The 23,344-nt window shown below is 40.3% G+C and overlaps 1 protein-coding gene across 2 annotated transcripts in view; it reads right to left on the reverse strand.

The window, feature by feature from the left end:
- Nucleotides 1-23,344, reverse strand: part of rftn1a (raftlin, lipid raft linker 1a) — a 37,866-nt gene that overhangs the window by 6,125 nt on the left and 8,397 nt on the right. For both annotated transcript variants that reach the window (XM_008421669.2, XM_008421668.2), the window contains exons 2-4: nucleotides 21,483-21,634; nucleotides 7,951-8,134; nucleotides 4,388-4,496 (exon numbers count right to left, since the gene is read on the reverse strand). In XM_008421669.2, the coding sequence (XP_008419891.1) occupies nucleotides 4,388-4,496; nucleotides 7,951-8,134; nucleotides 21,483-21,630 (441 nt within the window). In that variant the 5' untranslated portion in view covers nucleotides 21,631-21,634. The remainder of the gene's footprint in view (nucleotides 1-4,387; nucleotides 4,497-7,950; nucleotides 8,135-21,482; nucleotides 21,635-23,344) is intronic.

Consider the following 23,344-nt stretch of genomic DNA (forward strand, 5'->3'; position numbering starts at 1 on the left):
TGATGTGAGGGCTCCACAAACAACATTTCACAAGTAAGATGGACATATTATTGTGTATATTCTGTGACTGGAATATTTATGTCCACCGGCGAGATACCAGCTAATATTAGCTACAGTGGTTGGTGTAATACCGGGGTTCAGTCCCGCTATGAAGGCTAACTGAGATTCTGTAAATCTAAAAAAATTAATTATTCTCTAACATTGACTTAGATTATCTGACACAAGAGCCTATATTAGAAATTAAACTATGTAACATACATTATAAAACTTATATTAGGTGTTATAACATTCACCAGCAAAGTTTACACAGGTGGTAAAGACTATTATTTATGTGTAATTCTTTCACTCTGTCAAAAGTAAGATAGCTCCCAAATCTTCCGTTTTTGTTTTGAAGGTTTTATAAAGACAAGATATGATGAAGAAGTGGGAGATATCTGTAAAGAGAGACGGATTCACTGCAGCACGGATGAATCTCGGATCGGATTTTGGTGATGCGGTACAGCAAATGCTCTGTATCCAGAATGCAACAGTTTAAATTCAGCTGATGTCAAGCATATTTTCTGACTGAAGCTCTACCACGGTCAATAAGAAAAAACTAGCCACCGAATTAAAACATAATTAGAAAAAAAAGAGCTGTTTAAATATGAAGCCATTTTATTTCCTGTAATAATAATTGAACTGTCAAAACTGGTTACACTGGGATAGTTAAGTCCATTATGAAACAAGATGTGGCAGTTTTTGGTGACCAGCAATGCCAGTCCCTCTTGCTGTATATTTTTATCCTCTGTGCAGCAACATCTTGAGAGGTTGGACGTGGTGTTAGGACGGCTTCGGAAGGAGGGCTTTAAAGCTAAGCTCAGTAAGTGCTGCTTTTTCCAGCAGGAGGTGCACTACCTGGGCCATGTAATTTCTGACCAGGGAGTAGCCACTGACCCAGCTAAAATTTAGATGGTAGCAAAGAGAAGCGTTTGCCTGTTCATTGCACTGCTTTTATTTGGATAATGTCTGGCTGTTCACTTGCTTATAGTGAATATTCATTGTTTTTTTGTTTGTTTTGTGTTTTGTTTTTTTTTCTGTGTGTGAAAGGGCATTTTTTCACAGCGGCACAAATGAATTTGCTGCGTCGGCTCCTTTTATTCCGACAAACAAAGCCTAATTTACACACAAACAAAGGCTGACAGACGCAAGGTGGGTATTCTTCATAATAACAGCCCGCCTAATCAACTGGAAAGATCAAATATTCAAATGACAAAAGGACCTCATTATCTGTACACATTCATGTGGCACGTGTGTTTGCTGCCCCCCCTCACCCTCTCCCAACCGACCTGGAGCGGTTAATTGTCAGTTGATATTTGGGCTGACAGTTTCAGGCGGACTCAACAGGGGAGAGAAAATCAGATTTCCAGAACTACCGCCGAACAATAATGAGGCACATCTTCCCCTATCACCCACTCTTTTTGACATTTCACTCATCCGTGCATGCAGGTTGCAACTCTGAACTGCTTTCTCCAGCACCCACGGACACAATTTACAGAGATCAGCTCTAGTTTATCTGATCATTACGTCCAGAGGGATGCTAAGAGTGGGCAGGGCTGACTTAGTACTGGAAAAACAGAAGTATAGGATTTCAAAACACACACACTCACACAAAAACCATGTACCCTCTTCTCTGTGTCTGCATCTGCTTTGGTTCTTATCACAAACTCTCACTGGCAGCTTGCGATCTGATTGGTTATTCACGGCACGCTGCCGGAGCCTATCACATTATGCTCAGTGATGTGCATTTCCATCCAATCAGGTTTTCCTTTGTGCTCGCTGGGTGTTCAGATGCAAATCTATTCAACAGAGCACATTTTCATTTCCCAATGTAGGACTGTTGGCGAATTCATGAGTGGAGACGCAGAGGAAGTTTAACAGCAGACACGGGACTGTGCAAAAGTGTTGAGCTACACCTACTTTCTTTACATGTTTGCACCAAAGACTCTGACTTGTGTTTGTTTATGGTGTCTTAAAAAGTATTTCTTCATGCTTTGGTAGATTTTTTACTTGTTTATTTTTAATATCCCTTCACAATAGCCTGCCTCACAACTAAAAGTTCATAATTAACTTTTCATACATCTGATACTTTTATCATACATAATTACATCTCCATCTCAGACAGACTGTATTGGACACAAAAAACATCGGCAAAAGCACCACGACTCAGACACTCTGTATGCCACACACAGGAACGCAAATGTCACAAATTTATAACAATAATAACCTCATGCTAACCTATGCAGAGCTCGGTCTGTGCTGATAAAGACACACTCACATCCACACGCCGAATGCCAGGAGTCGCTGCCAAGGAAAGGACACCAACCTTTTCTTGTTAGTTTTTTAATTTAATTGTATAATATTTATTTAAACCACAAGGGGGCACTCAGACCGTTTAAAGATCAACAAACTCTCAGCCCAAGCTGGTCAAATCATCATAAGTTATAAAAACAAAGGAAGGTTGTAATGGTGTGACAGAGAGTAACACTATCTCTAACTTTTTTTAAACATCTTAATTACTTCATTAACATGGCTGGACTAAATGTTTTACAAATATGTCCCTTTCTTCATAATTAAATCCACATCAAACAAGTTTTTAGATATGCCACCAATAAAACAGAAATAATGCAAATTTATCACAAAAAAAATGTTTTACACTAAAGTTTCATAAAAACATAAAAACATGATAACATGAAACTGTTAATACAGTTTGACTGGCCTATCTACCTACCGACCTGATAATCAGGTCGTTTGCAGGTCATTTAGCACCACGTTCTCCACGTACATGCTGTGCGCGAACAGAGAAGAGTGACCATCGTCCGGCCACGCCCCGGCCCAGTCGCGGAAGGCTCTCCTCGCCGACTGGAGTCGGACTGTTACCTCACCAACTTTGACTAAAATAACCTCAGGGGGAGTTCTTGTCGTCACCTACCAATCTCTGAGGATTTCTGGGAGTGGGGGGAAAAGCTTTCCTCCAGTCCTCGTTGCCAATATAATCCCCGACCCCCACTAAAAAGAAAGACTTTTTGCAAACCCTGCAAATAGCTCCTTGATAATCAACTTGGTGCTGATAGAAAATCTCCCTTATGCTTTTTGTCCTTTTTTTTGTTAAAAAACTAATTGAGTCTTTAGATAAGGGTTCCTTGAAACAAATTACCTAAAAGTGCAATTTGAAATCTATTCTTTGTGTCAATTGTGTGGTGACAAAAAAAAGTACATGTGCTCGAGAAGAGGCTTTTTTTACGCTTAAATTAATTAAAGGCCAGTGTTGAGTGGCTAACATGTACCAAAAGCAAAACTAAAAATGTCCTGGTAAAAGGATTGGAAAACAATGTCTCAAAAACCTTGTACATCGTCACTGTTAATGAAAAAAATTTATAAATAAAAAAAACCATCTCTTCGAAAGCTAAATTTAAAGAAATTAGTTATGACTCAAGGCATTGTCAAAACTTTACTTGCTCCAATAATGACACTTTACCTACATGGTGTTTTATCTCCCTTTTCAAGTAGTCCAACCATTTATTTATTTACCAGCTTCAACACACTGAAGTCAGTCCCAAGTTATGCTATTCTGTCCTTGCTCAGTTTCTTTTATGTCTATATATTTTATTTAATGCATAAAAAGGCAAATTTTTGCTTTTTTTCCCCAGACATAAAAACACCAGTATGTGAGAATATTTTAATGAGGAACTATTTACTTTAGCCAAGATGCAACTGTCTTGTTTAACTTTCTATATTCTCTCATATACTCAGGAATCTTGAGACCACGTGGCGATGAAAGTTCATTGCGCTATGATTTTTACTTGACCTAAATTTTCCAAATAATTATCAGATGAGTTAATTAGACATGAGGTCAGGCTGTCATCAACTCGAGCCACTCCAGGCATTCGGCATCGAGAGGTTAGCAAGTCATTGAAATTCCATTAATAAGTTACATTTCAATAGCACTTACACAGACTCGATAGCAGCGGCACATACAGCTCTGGGAAAAATTAAGAGACCACTTAAAATGATTGACTGAAAATGAACATTGTTCTTTTATTCTATGAACTAACAACATGTCTCTGGAATTCCAAGCAAAAGTTTAGCATTTATTTGCAGGAAAGTAGAAATGGTCAAAATAATGAATAAGATGCAGAGCTTTCAGATCTCATCTAATGTAAAGAAAACAAGTTCATACTCATTTAGAAACAACAACACTAATGTTTTAACTCAGGAAGAGTTCAGAAATCAATCTTTGGTGGAATAACCATATACTATTCGATATAGCTTGAAGTTTCAGAAATGTTTTTTATCACTATCATAATACAGGAAAACAACGTAAAACCAAATGAATCATCTTTGAACTGACCTTCTTAACATAGTTCTGGATGGCTTCCGGATCAGCAGCCTGTTGACTAGCCACGCAGACCTCCGTCTCCAGACGGTTTCTCGCCCACCTCAGCTGGCATTTCTCTGGACTGGGAGGCGAGACATGAAAAGAAGACGGTCGTATGTCATTTAGCTCAGGTGAAATACCGTCTTATTTACCCGAAAATGTCAAGATGCACCAAACCAAAAAGTGCCTTAGCGTCATTTTCCTCTCTTCCTGTAGTAGTTACTGCACATCACCCAGTAACATTACACTCATAAGGGAGGGGGGTTGGCTCTAGAGATTCTGGAAGGCGTGCTCATGTTCACGAGCACTTGTTGACCCAGAATGATCACAGCCGAAACATAATGTCAAATCTGATGGAAGGGGAATTTTCCATTTAAGGGGAGCACCCATTTACCACGGGCACAAAAACCTTATTAGATAGAAAAAAAGAACCAAATTTCCATTTTTGCTCCCACTGCAAGGCACCATCATGAAAGGCGCATTCAGATACGCCTCTTCAGATTTGGATTGAGGTCAGTGGGAAGGCCGTAGTAATATCTTGTGCTCTGAGGCGTGAGTGACATTCTCAGCTAGATTTGAAACAGTAGAGCTATCTTTTTATTTTTTTCCCCCCTTTTTCATTTTTATTTTTTTGATGAAAGGGATTGTGATGACGGGGAGATAAAAGGCAGCGTAAAGGGGACAAAGAGGGGTAATCAGGACAAAAGAGGGGGGAAAAAGGTGTGTGTGTGTGTGTGTATGGGATGGTCGCTAAAAGGAAACAGATGAAAGGATGGAGAGATGGACTCTCTTTCAGTGCGCCGTTCCCCTCTGGCGAGCTCTGGTGATGCAATCAGCCGTCTCCACGGTGACAGGTGCCAGGAAGCAGCAGGACAGCTTGGCAGGAGGGGCATCAGAGGAGCAGCCTGGCACCTATCTGTGCGCTGAGTGTTTGAGTGTGCATACAACTTAAATTAACATAATTTACAGTAATGTCCAAAGCTGTTAACCAAGCACATTAAATCCTTTGATTGTAAAAGGAAAAATCGCAAAAACAACATAAAACCGAAGTATAAAAAGCCATTTTGATCACCGGGGATGCCTTCTTTTTTTTTTAAAGATTTTATTACGGCATCTGTCATGCTTGGAATGGTGTTTATACTGTAAGTTCTTAAAGTAAGTTTTGAAAACACCAGGAAATTGTTTTAGTAAATCCACTCATCTATCCATCTTCTATACCTACTTGTTTTTTGGAGGAGGATTTAGTAAATATACAGGAGAAAATGTCAACACGTTTAAGGAGTATCAAACATAAAAGATTTGTTAAAACACAATACAGACATTTAGAAGAGTTTGCATGCAAGGAAATCAATGCAAGTAATCTAGACGTCATAGTTTTGGAATCATTACAAGTAAAACAGTTAAGAGAAAATGGTCGCACTCTTAAATTACGACATTAAAACGATGTAAAATTCCATTGTAATAAAACCCAGTAGCATAATAGAGATACCAAAAACAAGAAGTCAAAATAAGTTCCCAAATTAGATTCAAAGACATCAATAAATTGAGTCTGACTGATCTGGAGTGCCAAGGTGTTCCATAGTTTTGTACTTGTAGCAGCAACAACTCTGTCATTCCGACTTAAATTGTGTTTTAGGATGATCAAGAGCATCTGATCCACTGATCTGAGAGAACAAGAAATGATGCATATATGCATATATTTCCTTTAAGAGACATAAAAAACATGTAAAAAAGGACTTCAATATGAATTTGAAAATGAAATCCCAGAAAGGCTAGCATGCCAACTAGGGAACACACAATCCTAGTTGTGTGTTCTCATCTGTTTGTAGCAGGCTGAAATGCTGCGAATGCTGAAGTGCTGCTATTGGTTGATTCAGTACAACCAGGTTTGTACTGAATCTGCCAAAGCAAACTGGCTGATTCCCACCAAGTGGAAATCAGCCAAGACTTGGATTAATGCATTACAATATTAATGCATTAATAATGCATTAATGCATATTAATGCATTATTGTAATGCATTAATATGCATTACGATAATACAGAGTTCTTTTACTTTCTTTAGATTATCTAAGCCTTAGATTCAGGCTTAGAATCTAAGTAAAGACATTCAGTCTTTACTTCAGCGCCTCCCATTATGTTCTGGGGTTATTTTCCCAGAACATCATACTACCACTGTCATGCTTTTACTCTGGTTATGGTGTTTTTTCAGGTACTGTGCAGTGCTAGATTTGCAACTTTCAGAATTGCGGTCTAAAATTTCAAGTTTAGTTTCATCATCCTTCCATAAGGGTTTGAGGGATTTTAGCCAACATATGATTTTTTTTTTTCTTTGGAAGAAAAAGCTTCTATTAATCAGTCCAGACCTATGGAAATAAAGGAGTGTGTACAATACAGCCAATACCATCGAGAAATTCCATTATCATTAGAAACCTCCCCGAACAATTTTGGTCACATTGTCTCGTTTTTTCCTCAATTGAACATTTTAACTGTAAACATTTTTTTTGTTTTTGTTCGAATCAACTGGGTTTCCTTCTATATTCATCCAGTATCATTTCCCAGCCAATCCCCTCTGTTATCTCTAGCTCCTTTCCTTTCCCCGCAGCTGCAGTCAGTTAATCAGTCTCACCTGTTTTGCAGCAAGCAATCAACCCCGTGCCCTTGAGTTTTTCTATAAAATTCCAAGTGAGTTTGTGTTCCACCTGCGATTCCTCATCTACTTTTCTCAGTCTTTTCATTATTGAATTCACTATTATCAGAAGCCTGCCTCCATCTCGCCGAAACAAGAGCCGTTCCTGACACCTTCAGACCCCAACTTCCTGTGCAGATCTTTCTACCTCTATGCACTTTTATTTTTAATCTAGGCTAGATTAATTTTTAGAAGAAAAAAAAACTTCAATTGAATACATCCGCACAAAATGCACCTTTTAAAAAAAAATTGTGCAAGTTTTTCAGCACGCCACTGCTTCTTATAGGTAAATAATATAAAACATATTTTCACACTGAGGTAATTTGGTAGTATGCAAATGAAAACTGCTTTAATTTGATTGATATAATACTTATACATACAACTGCTATCTTAAAGGTTGTAGTCTAGGTTCTAGAGGACCACACTAAAAGTTATGGCGGGCCGGATTTGGCCCCCGGGCCTTTAGTTTGACACATGTACTATATAGTGTAGCTATCACTTGTGTACAACACAAAACAAAAAGTGAAAGAATTGGGATAGGGGACTAAACCCAGCCACTTTAAGAGGCTGAATCGCCCACGATTAATTTTACATTAACAAAAGAAGGTGAGGAGGCTTGTGATAATGAGTCTCTGTTGGCTCTTGTGTCAAAACAATGAAGTCGCACCAGCAGGCACCCTCTAATTGTTAGCTAAATCTGGCTGCAAGCTAATCATCTCATTTATCTTAATCAGACCTCAGTGGTGATATTTACAGTTCAAACCACTTTCTTAAGCAGAGGTGGTAATGATGCTGGGAGGGATAAAAAAACAACCTCAACCAAAACGAGGGTGCGTTTGATCTTCTCACCTTTGTGTCTCGCGCACCAACACGGCCCGGTGGAGCTGGCGCTGGATGTGAGCGTGACGAGGGCCGCAGGGATGGACGAAGGGGTGGACCGCCACAAGGACAAAGCCCTGGGCGTACAGTTCCCTGACCTGAACCGGCAGCTCTCTGACCGACGACAGGCAGAGCACAGATGACACCGACACCTCTGCAGGGAGAACGGGTCGAGGGAGGAGAGTTTGGGGGTGGGGCGGGTGGTGGGGAACAACAGGGTTAGACAAGTAGGGTTAATGGGAAATATGCATGGTCAAAACAATTATGGGGACACTTACAAAAGATGAGGCAAGAAAAAAAAAAGCTGGAACAGAGAGTAGGAGGAGGGAAGAAGAAGAAGAAAAAAGGGCCAAAAGGCATAAAGGAACAAAGAGAGAGCACGTTTCATTATGATAATTCCCACTGAACAACAACACATGGCATCTTCACGCTAAATCTGAAACCAATTACACCAGAGCTATGAGCCTGTGTCCTCACTGTCACCGGCCGTCTGGCTTTTGGAAAACACAGTGGCTTGCAGAGATTCATATGAACATTCTCCCATCCATATTAATGCAGAGCGGGGTTTAATACGTTCACGCCGACACGAACAGACACCATCCTACAGAAAGGCCAGGAGACAATGCTATCACCCTGCTTGTTTGTTTACGTGTGTGGTATCAGCAAGCAATTGTGAGTGCAGACCTGGTCCGTTATTACCAGACATAATGGAGGGAAAACCTGTTCAGCTTAGTGGAAATGGTTAGGGGGAAGCTTATCGCATGGAAACAAACCGTCGCAGCGAATTCGCCGACGTCGGTGAGAGGGTCCCTCCTGAGGTCAGAGCATTGCGATGATTAAGGCTTTTTGTACAGTAGTGAGCTTTAAACGGAGCACATCAGACGCTCGGAAATTTGTTGGCACCTTTTCTAAAGATGTGTTGAAAGCCTTCAAATTAATTCCTCTTTTGTCGCAGAAGCGTAATCTCACATAGGTATTTAGATTAACATTAAAATTAGACCGTTATTAAAAATTCTGTTCGGTGAGGAAAAGTGCTAATTTTTAGAAATGTTTACTTTTATTAAAATCTGCGCTGGCACACTTGCCGCACAAACTTTCTGGATTCCACGTGTTTTGCTTGTAATGAATAATTTCTGTGTTCATTTCTGCCTGAAAGCCGGTGTTTCAAAAAGTTTAAGATGCCATGCAGGCGCACAGCCTCACACAACCTCCTCTGTACATAACAGTGGCCATTAAGAGCTTTTCCACTAATTCTTTATTTGTTTTATTCCAAATTCAACTGGGGTGGCTTGCTGGCAAAAAGCTCAGTTAAAGTCCCCCTAATGTGCAGTAAATGGAACATGTTGACTTCTGTGATGGTAGAACAGAAAAGGCTTTTTTGACAACCAGTTGCCATTTAAGGAAAGGAAAAAAAAATATCCCAAAAGTCTTCAAATTTACCAAACTTATTTAAAATAATGAATCTACACCAGGCTCCTGGCTGTGGTGCTCCAGCATTCTCTGCTTGTAAAGACTTAAACTGCACACATGCAGAGCTTTTACTTCAGTCTTCATACTGGAAGTTCTTCCAACAACACAATCCAACACTGATGAGCATTAAAACACAGCAACAATTAGCCAAACCACTTGTAAACATGAGACTATTAGTAAAACTGAAGAAATGTTCACATATTTATGTGTAGTCTTTCTTTTTTAGCTCTGGAAACAAAAAAAAGGAACTTACTCTACTCATTAAACAGAAGACTTTAGCAAATTTGTGTTTTCAGATGAAGTCAGGAAATCATGCTAACTAGCCTCGACAAATTAAGATTTCTTGTAGCTTTTACATCAGTTTGAGGAAGGTTTGTCCTCTTTCCACACTTTCAGCCATGATCAATCACCATCTTGATACAAGAGCTAGACTTTAACTAAGCTAGGAGATACAATTTTACAGCTTTTTAGTTATTAGTGGATTCTCTGGCAAGCTTTGGGCCATTTTTTTGCAGAGTCCAGTTCTGCTTCAGCTTTAATTTTTTTAAGAGATGGACTCACATTTTCCTCAGTTAACCCTTAGATACATGGTGGAATTATAAAATCTCCTTCTATGTTTTGAAAGAGTAGCATGGAAGGACATGATAGATAGGAAGAGGAAAACAAATGCCTCCATTCTGCTCTGCCAATGCAGGGTAGCTAATAAAGAAAAAAAAAACAGAATAATCTGCTTACATCTGGTCAGAAGTGACTCAATTAAAGATGATTTCATTTGCTGGTATGGTCAAGTTAATGCAAGAAGTTATTTCAAATCAGTGGATGTCTACTTAACTTTAATCCTTTTGCATCTTCAATTTTAAAGAGAGTCACTGATAACACCTAATATTTAGATCCTAGAAAAACATGAAGTCATGGATTACCAATGAAAAGTTCCTAGACAGTCCGATCATCTCAAAAAGTAAAAGCACAAATTAGGAATCATTTTTTGTTTTTAATTATCTCCTGAGAAGGATCCGAATCAATGTTCTCAAATCAAAAGTGGGATTTTTCAATAAATGGGGTTCCAGGTGTTTGCGAGGACGTAAACAACAGAAACCAAGTGGAAAAACAAGCCAGCAACAAAAAAGGGAAGAAGGTGTTGCGGGGAAAACACAGAAATGGGGCTGTCTGTTTCCATCTCGACATTTGTCATCCTCTTCTACTCAGTCTCATTTGCATGGGTCTGGAGATGAGAAAATAACCTGAATAAATTAAACAGACACACACCAACCGCATGGACACACATCCAAGCATAGATTGAGCGGAGGGGGCGGCGGGCAGCTGGGCGGTGGGTTCTGCAAGCCATCTCATTTTCAATTTGTTCTCCATCATCTGGCGTGTTCACTCAGACACACACGCACACGAGAAGCTGGCAGGAGCGTTAGGATACTTGCACGTGAGCACACACTTTCCTGACTCCCATCTCACTTAAAGTGAGAAGAAGAAGAAGAAAAACATCATTTTGGCATAAACGCTTGGAACTGAGAGAGCTTTTCATCAAGCCAGCACTTAAACGGGTGTCTGTGGAGACTTATCAAAAGCAGTGGAGTGGTAATAATAATAATAATAACAGCTGGAGATGAGGGTGGAGTTGTGGAGTTGTAGAGCTGGGGGTGGGATATAGAAGGTGGTGGTGGTGGGCGAGGGGGGATAACAACGATCCTGTCACTGTAAACAGTCATTAGCTGTCATTAGCTCTGCTCGGCTGGCACTCACCCACCGACGAGACGCAGCCCGAGCTAATTCAGCCGAGACATCCAGAAAGTTATTAGGGTGTTATGCGCTGCGCTTAAGGCTTGGAAGCGACTTCATTTATACTGTCTGCCACTGTGGGATTTGAAAAAAAAAAAAAAAAGGGAGGCTGCAATCCCTACTCCACAATAGGAGCATGGGAATGGCTCAGGGCAGGAAAGCTGGTTTTATAGAGCCAGTTGTGGAGGCCAGGGGAAGACGGTATTAGCACACTGTACAAACTATGTGTGCGTTTAACCACGCTGGAGGTGGCGATGTGGTTTTGAGGCTTTAAAACGTCGGGGGAGTCCGTAGGGGTTTTATGAGAGAGAGAACATATTCGAGGCGGCATTGTCAGACGGACCCAGAGAGAATCTGAGCGGCTGTTCAGCTGTTGATCCCTGATCTTCTATTTCGGTCCCCCAGCAACCGCTCTGACCACATCAGTCACACGCCTCGTTTTTTGAACCGGACGTTTTTACGAGGTGTTCCAGGAGCTGACTTCAAAGGAAATTATTAATTCCCCTTCTGCCGTACAAACGTTGAGCTTTCCTAATGCAAGTGGAGGACATTATCTCTGCTGTGTGTGTATGAACCTTTTTTTTTTGTCCGTCTAGTCCGTATGCATGAGGAAGCAGAGTTTCCACTAAGCCTGCTAGGTGATGCAGGCAGATTTACTACTTACAGCACCCCTCAAGGCTTATCCCCGTGCTTGCTGGAGGTTCACATTTATTCAAATAGCCTTCTAATGACTTGCAGAGGTTTTACGAAAGGGAGCGGGCCAAAACAGTATCTATAAAATAATCAACTTCCCAGCAGCCAGGAGATTCCATGCTGGTTTGGGAATGCGGACAAAAGCTACTAGTTTATAGTGATGCTAGAGTTGGCAAACCAAATGCTGACAAATGGGATTTTTTTTTTTAGTAAACGCACCAAGAACTCCCACTGCTTTCAGTCTATAAATGCATTGACCAACAATCTGTACTTTGATGCACTCCATTTTTTTATTTAAGAAAAATCTGATACAGACCTGGGACGTTTGCTTTCATGCATAGATGATAATCTTGTAATTTGTTTATTTTGACATATATCAAAGAACATGTTTGTGCTTTTATGGAGAGAAACAGTGGTTATTCTAGGGTTATCTGCCTTGACTGGTGGCCAGCTGGTTGGAAACTCAAATATCCAATCTTTTTCCATCAGATAACGCACCGCACGTTATCACCTTCAGGTCAGGCCGTCAATGACACTCGTTGGTACGGGGGCGCGGTTACCGAGAGGAGCAGACTTAAACGTAGGTATTTTCAATAACAGTGAGGTGTTTAACACAAAATCAAGTGAAGAAAAGCAGAGATTTACCAAGAAATACAATAGAAAGCCAGCTTCTATGACATGTCGAGACAGGCTTGCTGTCAGATCAGGCTGTGAGAGTGAGAGAGAGTTAGGGTTCAGCAAAGTTGCTCTTTTTTTGCTTTGAAGCTTCCATCCCCTGTCATAAGGGAAAATACAGGATTTGGGAAATGTTGGCAGCCTTTTGAAAATATGAGTTTACATACTTATGTTGACAGAGACTACAGTTTCAGAAAGCTAATGCTAACCCTCTAGCTAGCCTTCTAGCATTACAATAATGCTGCTAACATGCTAATGTATGATACTGGAGACAATTTTAAATGTTAACTCCATAATCAATTTCTCTCTCTTTTTCTTTTTCTTTTTTTTTTTAAAGAGACTGAATATTTTCCAACTAAACCAAAACTGGTTAGTCCCAGTAGTAGGGAATAATTTAGTAGATAAAGAAAAAGAAAAATCATAACAGTCATAGTAATGTGCTATGCTACAATAGAATTCAGACTCAGGTTTAGTTTACACCACATAAAAGTCATGGCTCACTTTCTTTAATGTTTTTTTAATGTACATAAAATTTCTTAACTTTTTCTATTTGTTAGTCTTTTTAGAACCTTCTGTGAAGAGGCTGCCACTGCCTTATGTCACAGTCCATAAACAGGAATTAGAACTCAGTTTCAGCAGCTCAAAACTGTACAAAAACCTGCTTACTGGAGAAGACCAACAAAATGTTGCATTTTTACTTTTATGTGTTTTTGTCTTGAACCAGTTAATTGGAATTGTGAGGTCAGACATCTAAGAAAACCCCAAAAAATGGTGTGAACCAGGAAAAGCTTGATCAGCGCATCTCTAAAAGTTTATCACTGATTTACCGATCCTTCTCGAAAAGAGGTCTGAGAATTTTCCCAGAGACCAGCGTCAGGTTCACAAAAAGTGACTGGCAAGTAGAAGCAGGAGGCAAGGTGAGAAAACATGGCGTGAAGCTTAAAGCGCACGCAGCGACGATGTACTTGTGAGGCTGCGAAATTCCAACCTGGCTCGCTTTTGACACACAGCAACACTCCGCTGTCCTTGATGGCATTATCTCAAGGCTTGGTGCCAATAAGATTGACGCCCTGTGAAAAATCCTGCACAAATATGACTTGAACTATGTCAGATTGACAGCCTTTAAGGGAAAAAAAAAAATCGTTGACGTGCAAGCGCTCGCCTTGAAAAGTGTGTCAGGCAATGCAGCTGTCTAAGACTGATGGATCTGTGCAGTGCCAAATTCATCACACATATCCCAGCAGCATGGATATATATCATTAAAAGGTGGAAGGAATACATCACTGTTTGTGGACGAAGGAGACATCGATCATATGATTTTTTTTTTATGGGGATCACATTCGCAGACAAATACTCTTAGAATCGAAGCATTAAACCTCACATACACACACACACACACACACACACACACACACACACACACACACACACACACACACACACACACACACACACACACACACACACACACACNACACACACACACACACACACACACACACACACACACACACACACACACACACACGCACACATACATCTGTTCTAAATAAAGTCTCCCTGTGGCACACAAAAGCCCTGCAACCAGACACACCAACACATACACACACGGGACTGAGCATTTGATACTTGTTATAGGTTTTAATGAGCTGAGTGGGTCTCTGTCTCTGCAGGACAGAAGAAAGTCATCAGCAGAGTTCAGCTCCTCGTTGCTTCCAGACACGGGCGTCAGTCACACTGCATCACACTTAACTTCCTTCCTCACACATACACCGAGTCCTGACTCCCACTCGCTCATCCTCACACCTCTCTCTCTCTCTCTCTCTCTCTCTCTCTCTCGACTTCTCCTCGCCCCCCTCCCTTTATCCTCCCCCCAACTCCAAACTCCGGCTCGCTGCTGCTTTGGTTTTTCATGAGCTGTTCTTCTGATACACCTCCTTGATGTTTTTCCACCGCTCTTTTATTTCCTCCGTCACTCTTTTCCGCGTCCTCCTTTCCTATTCAAGTTTTCCTGTCTCTTTGTTCCTGCTGCTCATTATTCGAGCGCAGCCTTGAAGCTCAGGAGTCTTGGATAAAAAAGTCACACCTGGCTGTTTGAGTTAATACTGAGCATTCCTGCTGACATGTCAGAGTAACCAACTGGTGCAGCCACTGAGCTAATGACGATCCTAGTACGTAGCTTAGTACGGTGGCCTCAAAGAGACGCACAAAAACGTGCAAGGATTTATTTTTTTTTTTTTTTAAATTGGTGAAAAAGTTGGCGAGGAAAAATATATCTGACAAAAACTTTTCAGCATCATATTTCTGAATTAAATGTTTGTTTTCTTTTCCTTAAACAGATTTTTAATACACACACACACACACACACACACACACACACACACACACACACACACACACATATATATATATAAATATAAAATGTGCTTTTTTCCTTCTTAAATATTGCCATTGCTTCAATTTTTACGATACCATTCCAGATACAGTCCACATTTTGCAGATGTTTAAGATTTAAATAAATGATTTATTTGATTATTTATTCATGCAATGTCATTAATTTATAGAATGTATTGAGTATATTTATCTCAGGTGGGTGGGGCATGTTCAGAGAATTGCTTTAAGAAGGTTGCATTTGATCCAATTGTTTATGATGCTTTCCATTTGTTGTTGGCTTTCGAAAAATCCGACTTTCAAGTTGGAGAAAATGCAGTGGAACACCCCCACCCCTCCCACCCGATGCCAACTTTGCAATCCAATATGACAGCTCCTTTGCATCAACAATAGTAAGTTGTGGTGGAAACATGTTTTATACTTATAAGAGAGCGTCTAAAATCAAAGCTCCATGTAAACTGAGGACGCTAAACCAAGAGGAGGTGCTACAGAACAACGGCTACCAGGGTGTCGCCATATTGGAATCCAGACTTCTCAGACTAATGTTGGAATGCCGTTGACTCGGGAATGACGTCTTTTTCCAGCTCAGCGTTCCGACTTCCGTGGTAAATGAAACTTAGCGTAGCTCCTCTAACAACTCTGGTGAAACAAATGTAACGTTTTTGAAAATGTATCTCTATTGTTTTAAGTTGTTCAGCCTGTCTTCATGTGATGTAGCACTGAAGTCCATGTCTCACCTTTTCAGGGTAAAAGAAAAGATCGGATGTTAAAGTGAGACAGATACCCCCTTATCGTTGTGAGTCTTGAAGCACCAATTCAAATGTTAGCATCTGCAACTGTGGCAAACAAGACTAGAACGTTTTCGAGTTGATCTTGACAACTCACAGTGAACAGGATGTAAAGGTTGGTAAGAGAAAATAACTCAACTATAAAGAAAACTGGTCACCAAGTTTCCATAGCAACCACTAGATTCCATTGAGATGTCTCCTGGTTGTTTGGGAGGCTTGCCAAGGGAAAGCTTTTTTTTTGTTTAGTTTTTTTTGCCCTACTGTTACAAACATAAATATTTGGATTATGCTAAATGAACTAAAACTATGAATTAACGTCTGGTCAGATGAGGCTAAAATGCAACTTTTCCTCATTAAAAAAGCTCAAGTTTGCTGTTCCTAGCTTACAGCAGCCATTGTGGTCTTCTACTGCTGTTGCCTGCATCGAGGTTTCTGACATGCTGATTTTAGCTACCTTGGTATCATCTCAAACCAGACTGCTTATGCTGCTCTGATGCCAACAAAGCATTTTTCTCCAGACAAATACCCCACACTGGATGTTGACACTTTATTTGGCCCATTTTCTGTAAACCTGAGAGACGATTGTGTGTGAAAATCCCAAGAGATGAGCAGTTTCAGTCCAACTCATCTGGCTTCAACCATCATGCCAAATTCACATTCAAATTCACTCAAATCTAATTTCTTCCCAATTCTGATCCTCCCTTTAATATTCAAGTCATCTTCTGCACACCTTGATCCTGCTCATTTGCATAAAATGAATAAGTTTAAAATTGTGTGCCACTGATTTAAATTTTGTATCATATTTTAGGATATTTTTTTAATCATCATTTACTTCCACAACTCTTCAAAAATAACTGATTGCTAAGAAACTGTATAGTAAAGTGAAAAGGAAAGTAGGGAGGGACAAAACTTTCTTTGTCTCGAGTATTATTAAGGCTTGTAAAAATGATACGTCTTCTCTCTTTAAACATGTTTCCCCGTTTCTTTAAACTGTTGTACGTACTTGGCCTGGTTCTGTGTGGAGCTATTGTGACCTAAGCCTCCGGGCTCCCGCAGTGATGGCCGAGCAGATTGGCGATCACAGAGCAATAAGGCTGTTGAGGAGAATTAGCCTGTTGGTTTCGGGTCATATGATGCGACGGCCCCCGACAAATAAAGAAAACCGTCCGTGTGTGACCCACGGGGCAAATGCCTGAACCATTCAACAAATTTCTCCTCGTCCTCCCCTGGTGCACCACAGGGTCGCCGTGACCCGGTGTGAGAGGATGAGGCTTAGTCACACAGACATATTTCTCAGCTCAAGCATTGCTTGGAATCAAGGCTAATAAAAACGAAGACAGACTCCAGACTCATTGGCCGCATTGTTTCATCACTCGGGTGTCAAAGGTCGAGTTGGGAAAGCTCACTGTTTCCCTCCTCATCCAGAGCACAAAGTGGCTCATTCTGAGGACACAATGTAGCTTCATAAACAGACGTCTCTCACATATTTCACAAGGGCGCCTGTGAGGAGATATTTGTTTTCCCTTGCAGCCTAACAGTCATCAAGTCAGACTGGCAGGGAAAAAAAAATAATGCCATTAATGAAAGCCAAATTGAATTAAAGCATGGATTTAACCGTGGGTTTCCTCAATGTCATGGGCTGACACAGAGATTCCTCTATCTGCCTCTTCCAAACACACACACTCATATATATATATACACAAATAATCCCTTTGCTGGGAATGAGGTCTCTCAATCTCCACAAACAATCAGATAATCCTCCAGGAATCCTTTACTTCTCGTGGTCTCTATATCACAGATAAAAAGGGAAGGGAGGGAGGCGGACACATACCCATTCACAATCACACACAGACGCGTTCAATTCATAGCAGCTGCCTTTATCCTAAAATATAGTCTGCCCATCTTAAGCAGCTCAGGTGGCATCAGGGAGTTTACCATATAAATGACCTGCCTGCCTGCCGGTAGATAAAACTTACTCCGTTGACTGAGTGCCATAAAGCGTTTTGTGCGAGAGCGAATGAGCCAACCTGGTTGCTGGTAGGAACACAGTGTTGAGCCTGTGTGTGGTCTCACTCTCTCTGTGTGTGTTCGTTGCTGTACTTCTTATTCAACAGCACCTTGAAGAAGAATTCACACCCCTAGAAATTATATTTTTTTTCCTTCTTCCCCTTTTCTTTTTAAAGTTTAACATGTTCTTTTGGTGATATACATAAAAGACCGACAAACTAGGGCATAGTCGTGAGATAGAAGGATTTTTTCTTCCCACTAAAAAGCATGAGGAGTGTGGTGCATTTGTATTTGGTCTTCCTGAGTCAATACAATCTTTTGCTGTACTTACAGCTGCAAATCTTTCGGGATTTCTCTAGCAGCTTCACACGTCTAAAAATATATCCAGCTTCAAACAGATTTAACGGAGAGAGTCTGTGAACATTAATTTTCAAGTCTTCTCACAGATTTTCAGTAAGATTCATGTCTGGACTTTAACTGGGCCATTCTAAAACATTAATAAGCTTTGATTTAAATCATCCCACTGACGCTCCGGTTTTGCGTTTACTGTTGCTCTCTGACTGAAAGCAAAACCGCTGGCCTCCATTTCCCTTTTGAGCTCCATCCATCTTTCCATAAACTCCCTGCTGAAGAAAAGCATCCCACAGCATGACATTGCCAACACCATGTTACACTATGGAGACGCAGTGCTAGTTTTGAATGCTAGCTAAAAAGTTCATATTTGGTCACATCTGAGCAGAGCACCTTCCTCCACATTTTCACTATGCTCCATACAAAACCTTAGGCAAATCACATGCAAAACATGTCATTGGTTTACATTTTCTCTTTGTATCAATGCCACCTTGGTGAAATCCACAATAATTAGGTGATACTGTTTAATAATAATGTTATTTCTGAAGGTAATCTGCTGCAATGAATAATATGCTTCATTTGCAGAGTTTTTTCCACTCTGCAAGTGAAAAAACTGGAAACATTCAAGTGGTATGACCATTTTTTTTCTAGAGCTGCTGTATCTCTTACAAGAAAAGACGAGTGGCTGTCATGTCTTTGATTTGTTTCTTGATCAGCATCGTCATTTCGGGCTGCCAGGAATCCCTCTGCCAACCCAGCAGCCCGAACCCATTCGCCAAACACAACAGCGAAGCCGACTGGCAACCGGACCATTGCCACTCGGCTGTGGCGTCGCGCCTGCTGTCTGTTACACTGTTGCATTTGAGGACGCATGTAAATGGGATCTGAATGAGCTCCTCGCACCTGCAGCTTGTGAGGTGATAGAGTGTGCTGCGTGGGATTATGGGAACAGCCAGCCATGAGAAACATTTTTTCCCCCCTAAAATAATCCTTCAATGCATTGTTTCCTTCAATCCTTTTTTTTACCTCGCCTTACTCCGTCCCTCCCGTCTGTTTCTTCACAGACCACACTGACACACAATGGGAGAATTTGTATTTTTAGAATAGCAGCCTCAGGAGGATTCTCATCAAATATATTCAAGATGCAATGTGCTTAAAAATGTATTCGCCCCCGTTAACTTGGTTGTTTTCCATATTCGCGAGCAAATACAAAGCAATCCCAAAGACGGCACCTTCGAAATGCACCTTAGCTTTGGCGCCTTGGCGTTGTGCGAGGGAGTTGGAGGGCATTGCTACCGCACGAACAGTGTAGCTGAGTCTGAGAATTAAAGAAGTCTTTGAACTCTCTGCAACTCCAGCTGCACAGAGACACAACTTCAGCTTTAAAAGCCACTCTTTTGCCCTAAAGACTCTTGCAGCACAACGCTCCAAAAATAAGCTTTGTAAAGCTGCTGACCCAAACATTTTTCAGGGGTGTAAAACAGAATAGCAACAGCTCTGGTTATAAGAAGGCACCGCATAGTAGACCAAAACAAATTAAGCTATATATTCCTGTTTAGCCACCGAAACGCGCAAAAGAAACTGAACAAGGTGTGTGAATTAGTTGGTACGAAGGAAATGTGAAGCCTTCTCTCCAGACTGGAACTGGGACAAATATGAAACAGATCTGAATGAAGCTTTCCCAGAATATGTCAGAGCCAAAGATCTGTCCTTTTTGTTGGAGCTGTGTCTGATATTCCTCCACTGTTCATTAATTAACTTTATTTCAAAAGGAAAGGGAGAACATGGATGTAGAACAGTAAGAACAGAGAAGCTTGGAAATAAACATAAAGGCCAGATAACTTTAATGATTTAAAACTGGCAAAGAAACCGTGTTTCACAGAGGTATTCATGTGCTTTGAACTTGATTTTCTCTCACATTACAGCCGTAAACGTCAGTGTAATTTATTGGGATTGCATTTGATAGAAGCCCATACATAATTGGGAAGAGAATGAATAATAAAACACGACTTTCGTTTTTTTGTTTTATTTTATTAAAAAAAAGTCTGGAAAATGTGGCGTGCATTTGTATTCAGTTTATTTTGCTGCTACTAAAAAAGATCCACTTGTCGACAAGCTGAATAACCCTGGCCAATTTCCTGTGACTGCTTAAGAAAAAATTTACATGCTGGCATCTCAATCTCTTAAAACTTTGGGATATTGTGTCACAACCAAACCCTGCTTCACGCTCCTTGTTTTTTCCTTAACTTTGGAAACTTGCTGAAAGCAAGCTTCTATTTCTTGGTCTTCAAATTTTGACCCTAAGCATATTTAAATTGTTTTATTTGGGAGAAGAATGTAATTTTTGGGGCCTGCAAGTACTTTCAGTTGAACGTGACAAAATGTTTAAAACAGCACATGATGCCGTTTATTCAACAAATATTTGATGCCTTTGTAGAAAAGTAAACTTTATAAATAATTCTCAGTTGTACTACATCTACTGATGAGGAGACTTTTGAAAGAAGTTGGTTGCAATGGAAAGTGCAAAGTGAAGATTGGAAATGGCCCAATATTTGCCTGTCAATTACTTTAAAATCTATTTATTGTCAAACACACACATAGCCGGCATGTAGCTGCATTTTGTAGCCGAGCCAAAATTTGTCGAAGAATTTAAGTCGGATGAGGTTATGTCCGTCCGCTACAATTAAAAGTTGCAGTGTCCTCTCATCATGCAGGAGTTAGTATAAAATAAATCAAATGCAAGAAATAAATATATCCATAAAGCTTTCGTTAATATTTGCTAGTGGAACAAGACATTTTTCCCCACATTATAAGTTAAAATGTCTTTTTCCACTGGCAGATTATTTCACTTATAACTAGTACTTTTACATGAATATTAAGGAATTATTTGCTTAAAGCAAGCTTCTATGTCATTCTGAACAATTACATGCACGTTAGTTTTGTCTAACTAAGACAAAACAATTTCAAGTGTACTAAGATATTTGTACTAGAAAGTACACCAAACGTACTTGGTAAAATTTTATATTTCTGCAGAGTAAAGTCAGATTCCAGAAGGTGGAAATCTAAACAGGGTTCCGGCTCTTGACAACCTCAGTCACCAGTGACTCTTTAGCCAAAAGATGATACATGGGGAAAAAAAAAACAGTAACACATGACTATTTCAAGAATGCAAGTGTGGGAGTCAAGTTGTGTCACATCACATGATATCTCGCTTTGATTTTACAGGCCGGACTCTAGGGAAGAATAAAACCTTTAGGACATAACGGAGGATTCCTACGATATGAATTACTCACAAGAGGACAATCATTTCTAACAACAGGAGCCAATTGTTCATACCTTCTTTCCCCAACAGGAAATCCAGAAAGTGGTAGGTGTAGGCCACTCCAACTTTAGTCTCCACTTGAGGCCGTCTTAGGGTGGAGTAGATGTTGCCAGGGCTACGCCTTTCCTCAGCCTTCCTCAGCTTTGGGAGCCTACACCCCATTTCTCTGGAAAAAATTTGAGGAGAAAATAGCGCTAAGAGTACTTAAAAATCACCAAAAACATTCAGAGAATTGTGGCAATAAAGCTGAAGAGAGCATCGTTATGATTTCTAAATATAAATAATGTATTTGCACTTTTTATAGAGTGTGATAGTCACACACAAACGTAACTGCTATTGTTCATATGCCACCTTCAGCTTCAGGAAACGATGTGTGAATCAAATTGACACGTTCCAACCGCATACACACACACGCGCACACACGCACACAAACTGAAATATGAGCGTGTCAGCCATTACCTACTCGCCGGGCTGTGATACGGGTATCTCCTAATCAAATAGGGCTGATTGAGAGCGACATGTTTGATCAGAATGAATTAAAGCAGAAATGAGAGCGATTTCCTGCCCTGTCAAGCAGAGCGACATGAGACGACACGGACAGGGAAGAGGAAAGCAGAAGCAAAAAAAACGTTGAGGATGTCGAACAGATAACCCATTTCTATGCTGATCCGAGAAATATGTGATAATATAAGGCTTTTTCTGAATGGAAACACTTGAAAATATCTTAGGAGAAGGATTTGGATAAGCCGTTGAATTTCTTTAAGATATCCTTTCTCCTTTAAAATTCAAAGAGCAATTTTTACCTAAGGGTGCCAGTTTAAATATAAGTATAGAAAAACGGACAAAAGTAGAGGAAAGACAAAAAAAGAGGGTAAAATTGCCAAAAAAAGGGGGGAAGGGTCAAATATCATCAAGCTAATTCGAAGCGACAGGACCGTTACTCTCAAACCATCCCCACAGATACGCTTAATATTTGTGTCTGCACATCTGCATATCTATATATGTGAGTTGATGTGTTTGTCTTCCCCAGGGGAAGGTCTATATCTGTATCTCTGTATCTGTTCAGGGAGCATGGAGAATGACATGGTAACTCTCATTGGGCCAACTGCACGGACATTAACTCTGCTAACGATCCTAACAGAGCACATTATGCTGTGTGTGTGTGTCTGTGTGTGTTTTCTGACTTCTAGCTTTGACGGTGCTTTGAAAGGTTATGAAGTTCTAAAAAGAGGACTGCATCTTATTTTTATGCTTAGCTCATCTGTTTTAAAGAGGGCACATATTTAAAATTTGCAGTGTAGGAATAATTAGGTGTCATTATTCTTTTAATACAACATGTCTTTCATAATGAGTACAAATGAGGAGAGATGCAGGGACGGAGTTCTGGTGGAAGGAGAGTGAAACACTCAGTATGTCTCAGTTTCTTAGCTCTCCTCTTCCTCCCACCATCGCACTTTTTCCTCTTAAGTTCTTCTGCCATTAGTTCTTCCGCTTGCTCCGTTTCAGAAGTACTTATCAGACCCCAAACATTAATCACACCTTTTCCGTTTAAGCTATTTTCTGCTTCTTTCTACCATCTTTGATTAACCTCCCTCCATTCATCTTCTACAATGCCCTTGATTAGTTTTATAGTAAACTACATTCAATCAATTTGATTACAAGACTTTCAGGCTTTTCTTTGCTTAGTGCCGTCTGACCTCTACGTTCTCTCAGTTTTGAATTTGTATTCTCCACAGCAAAGTCAGATTTCCTTATTCTGTCACATTCTGGCCAAGTCTGAAGCAGCTGGGATGGATGAGGGATCAGGCTAAGTCTGAGAACCCTACAGAGATGATGTTCTTTCCACCTTGATTTATCTCATGACCAAAAAGGTAAA

This window comes from Poecilia reticulata, linkage group LG11, assembly GCF_000633615.1.
Source record: "Poecilia reticulata strain Guanapo linkage group LG11, Guppy_female_1.0+MT, whole genome shotgun sequence".
Lineage (NCBI taxonomy): Eukaryota > Metazoa > Chordata > Actinopteri > Cyprinodontiformes > Poeciliidae > Poecilia > Poecilia reticulata.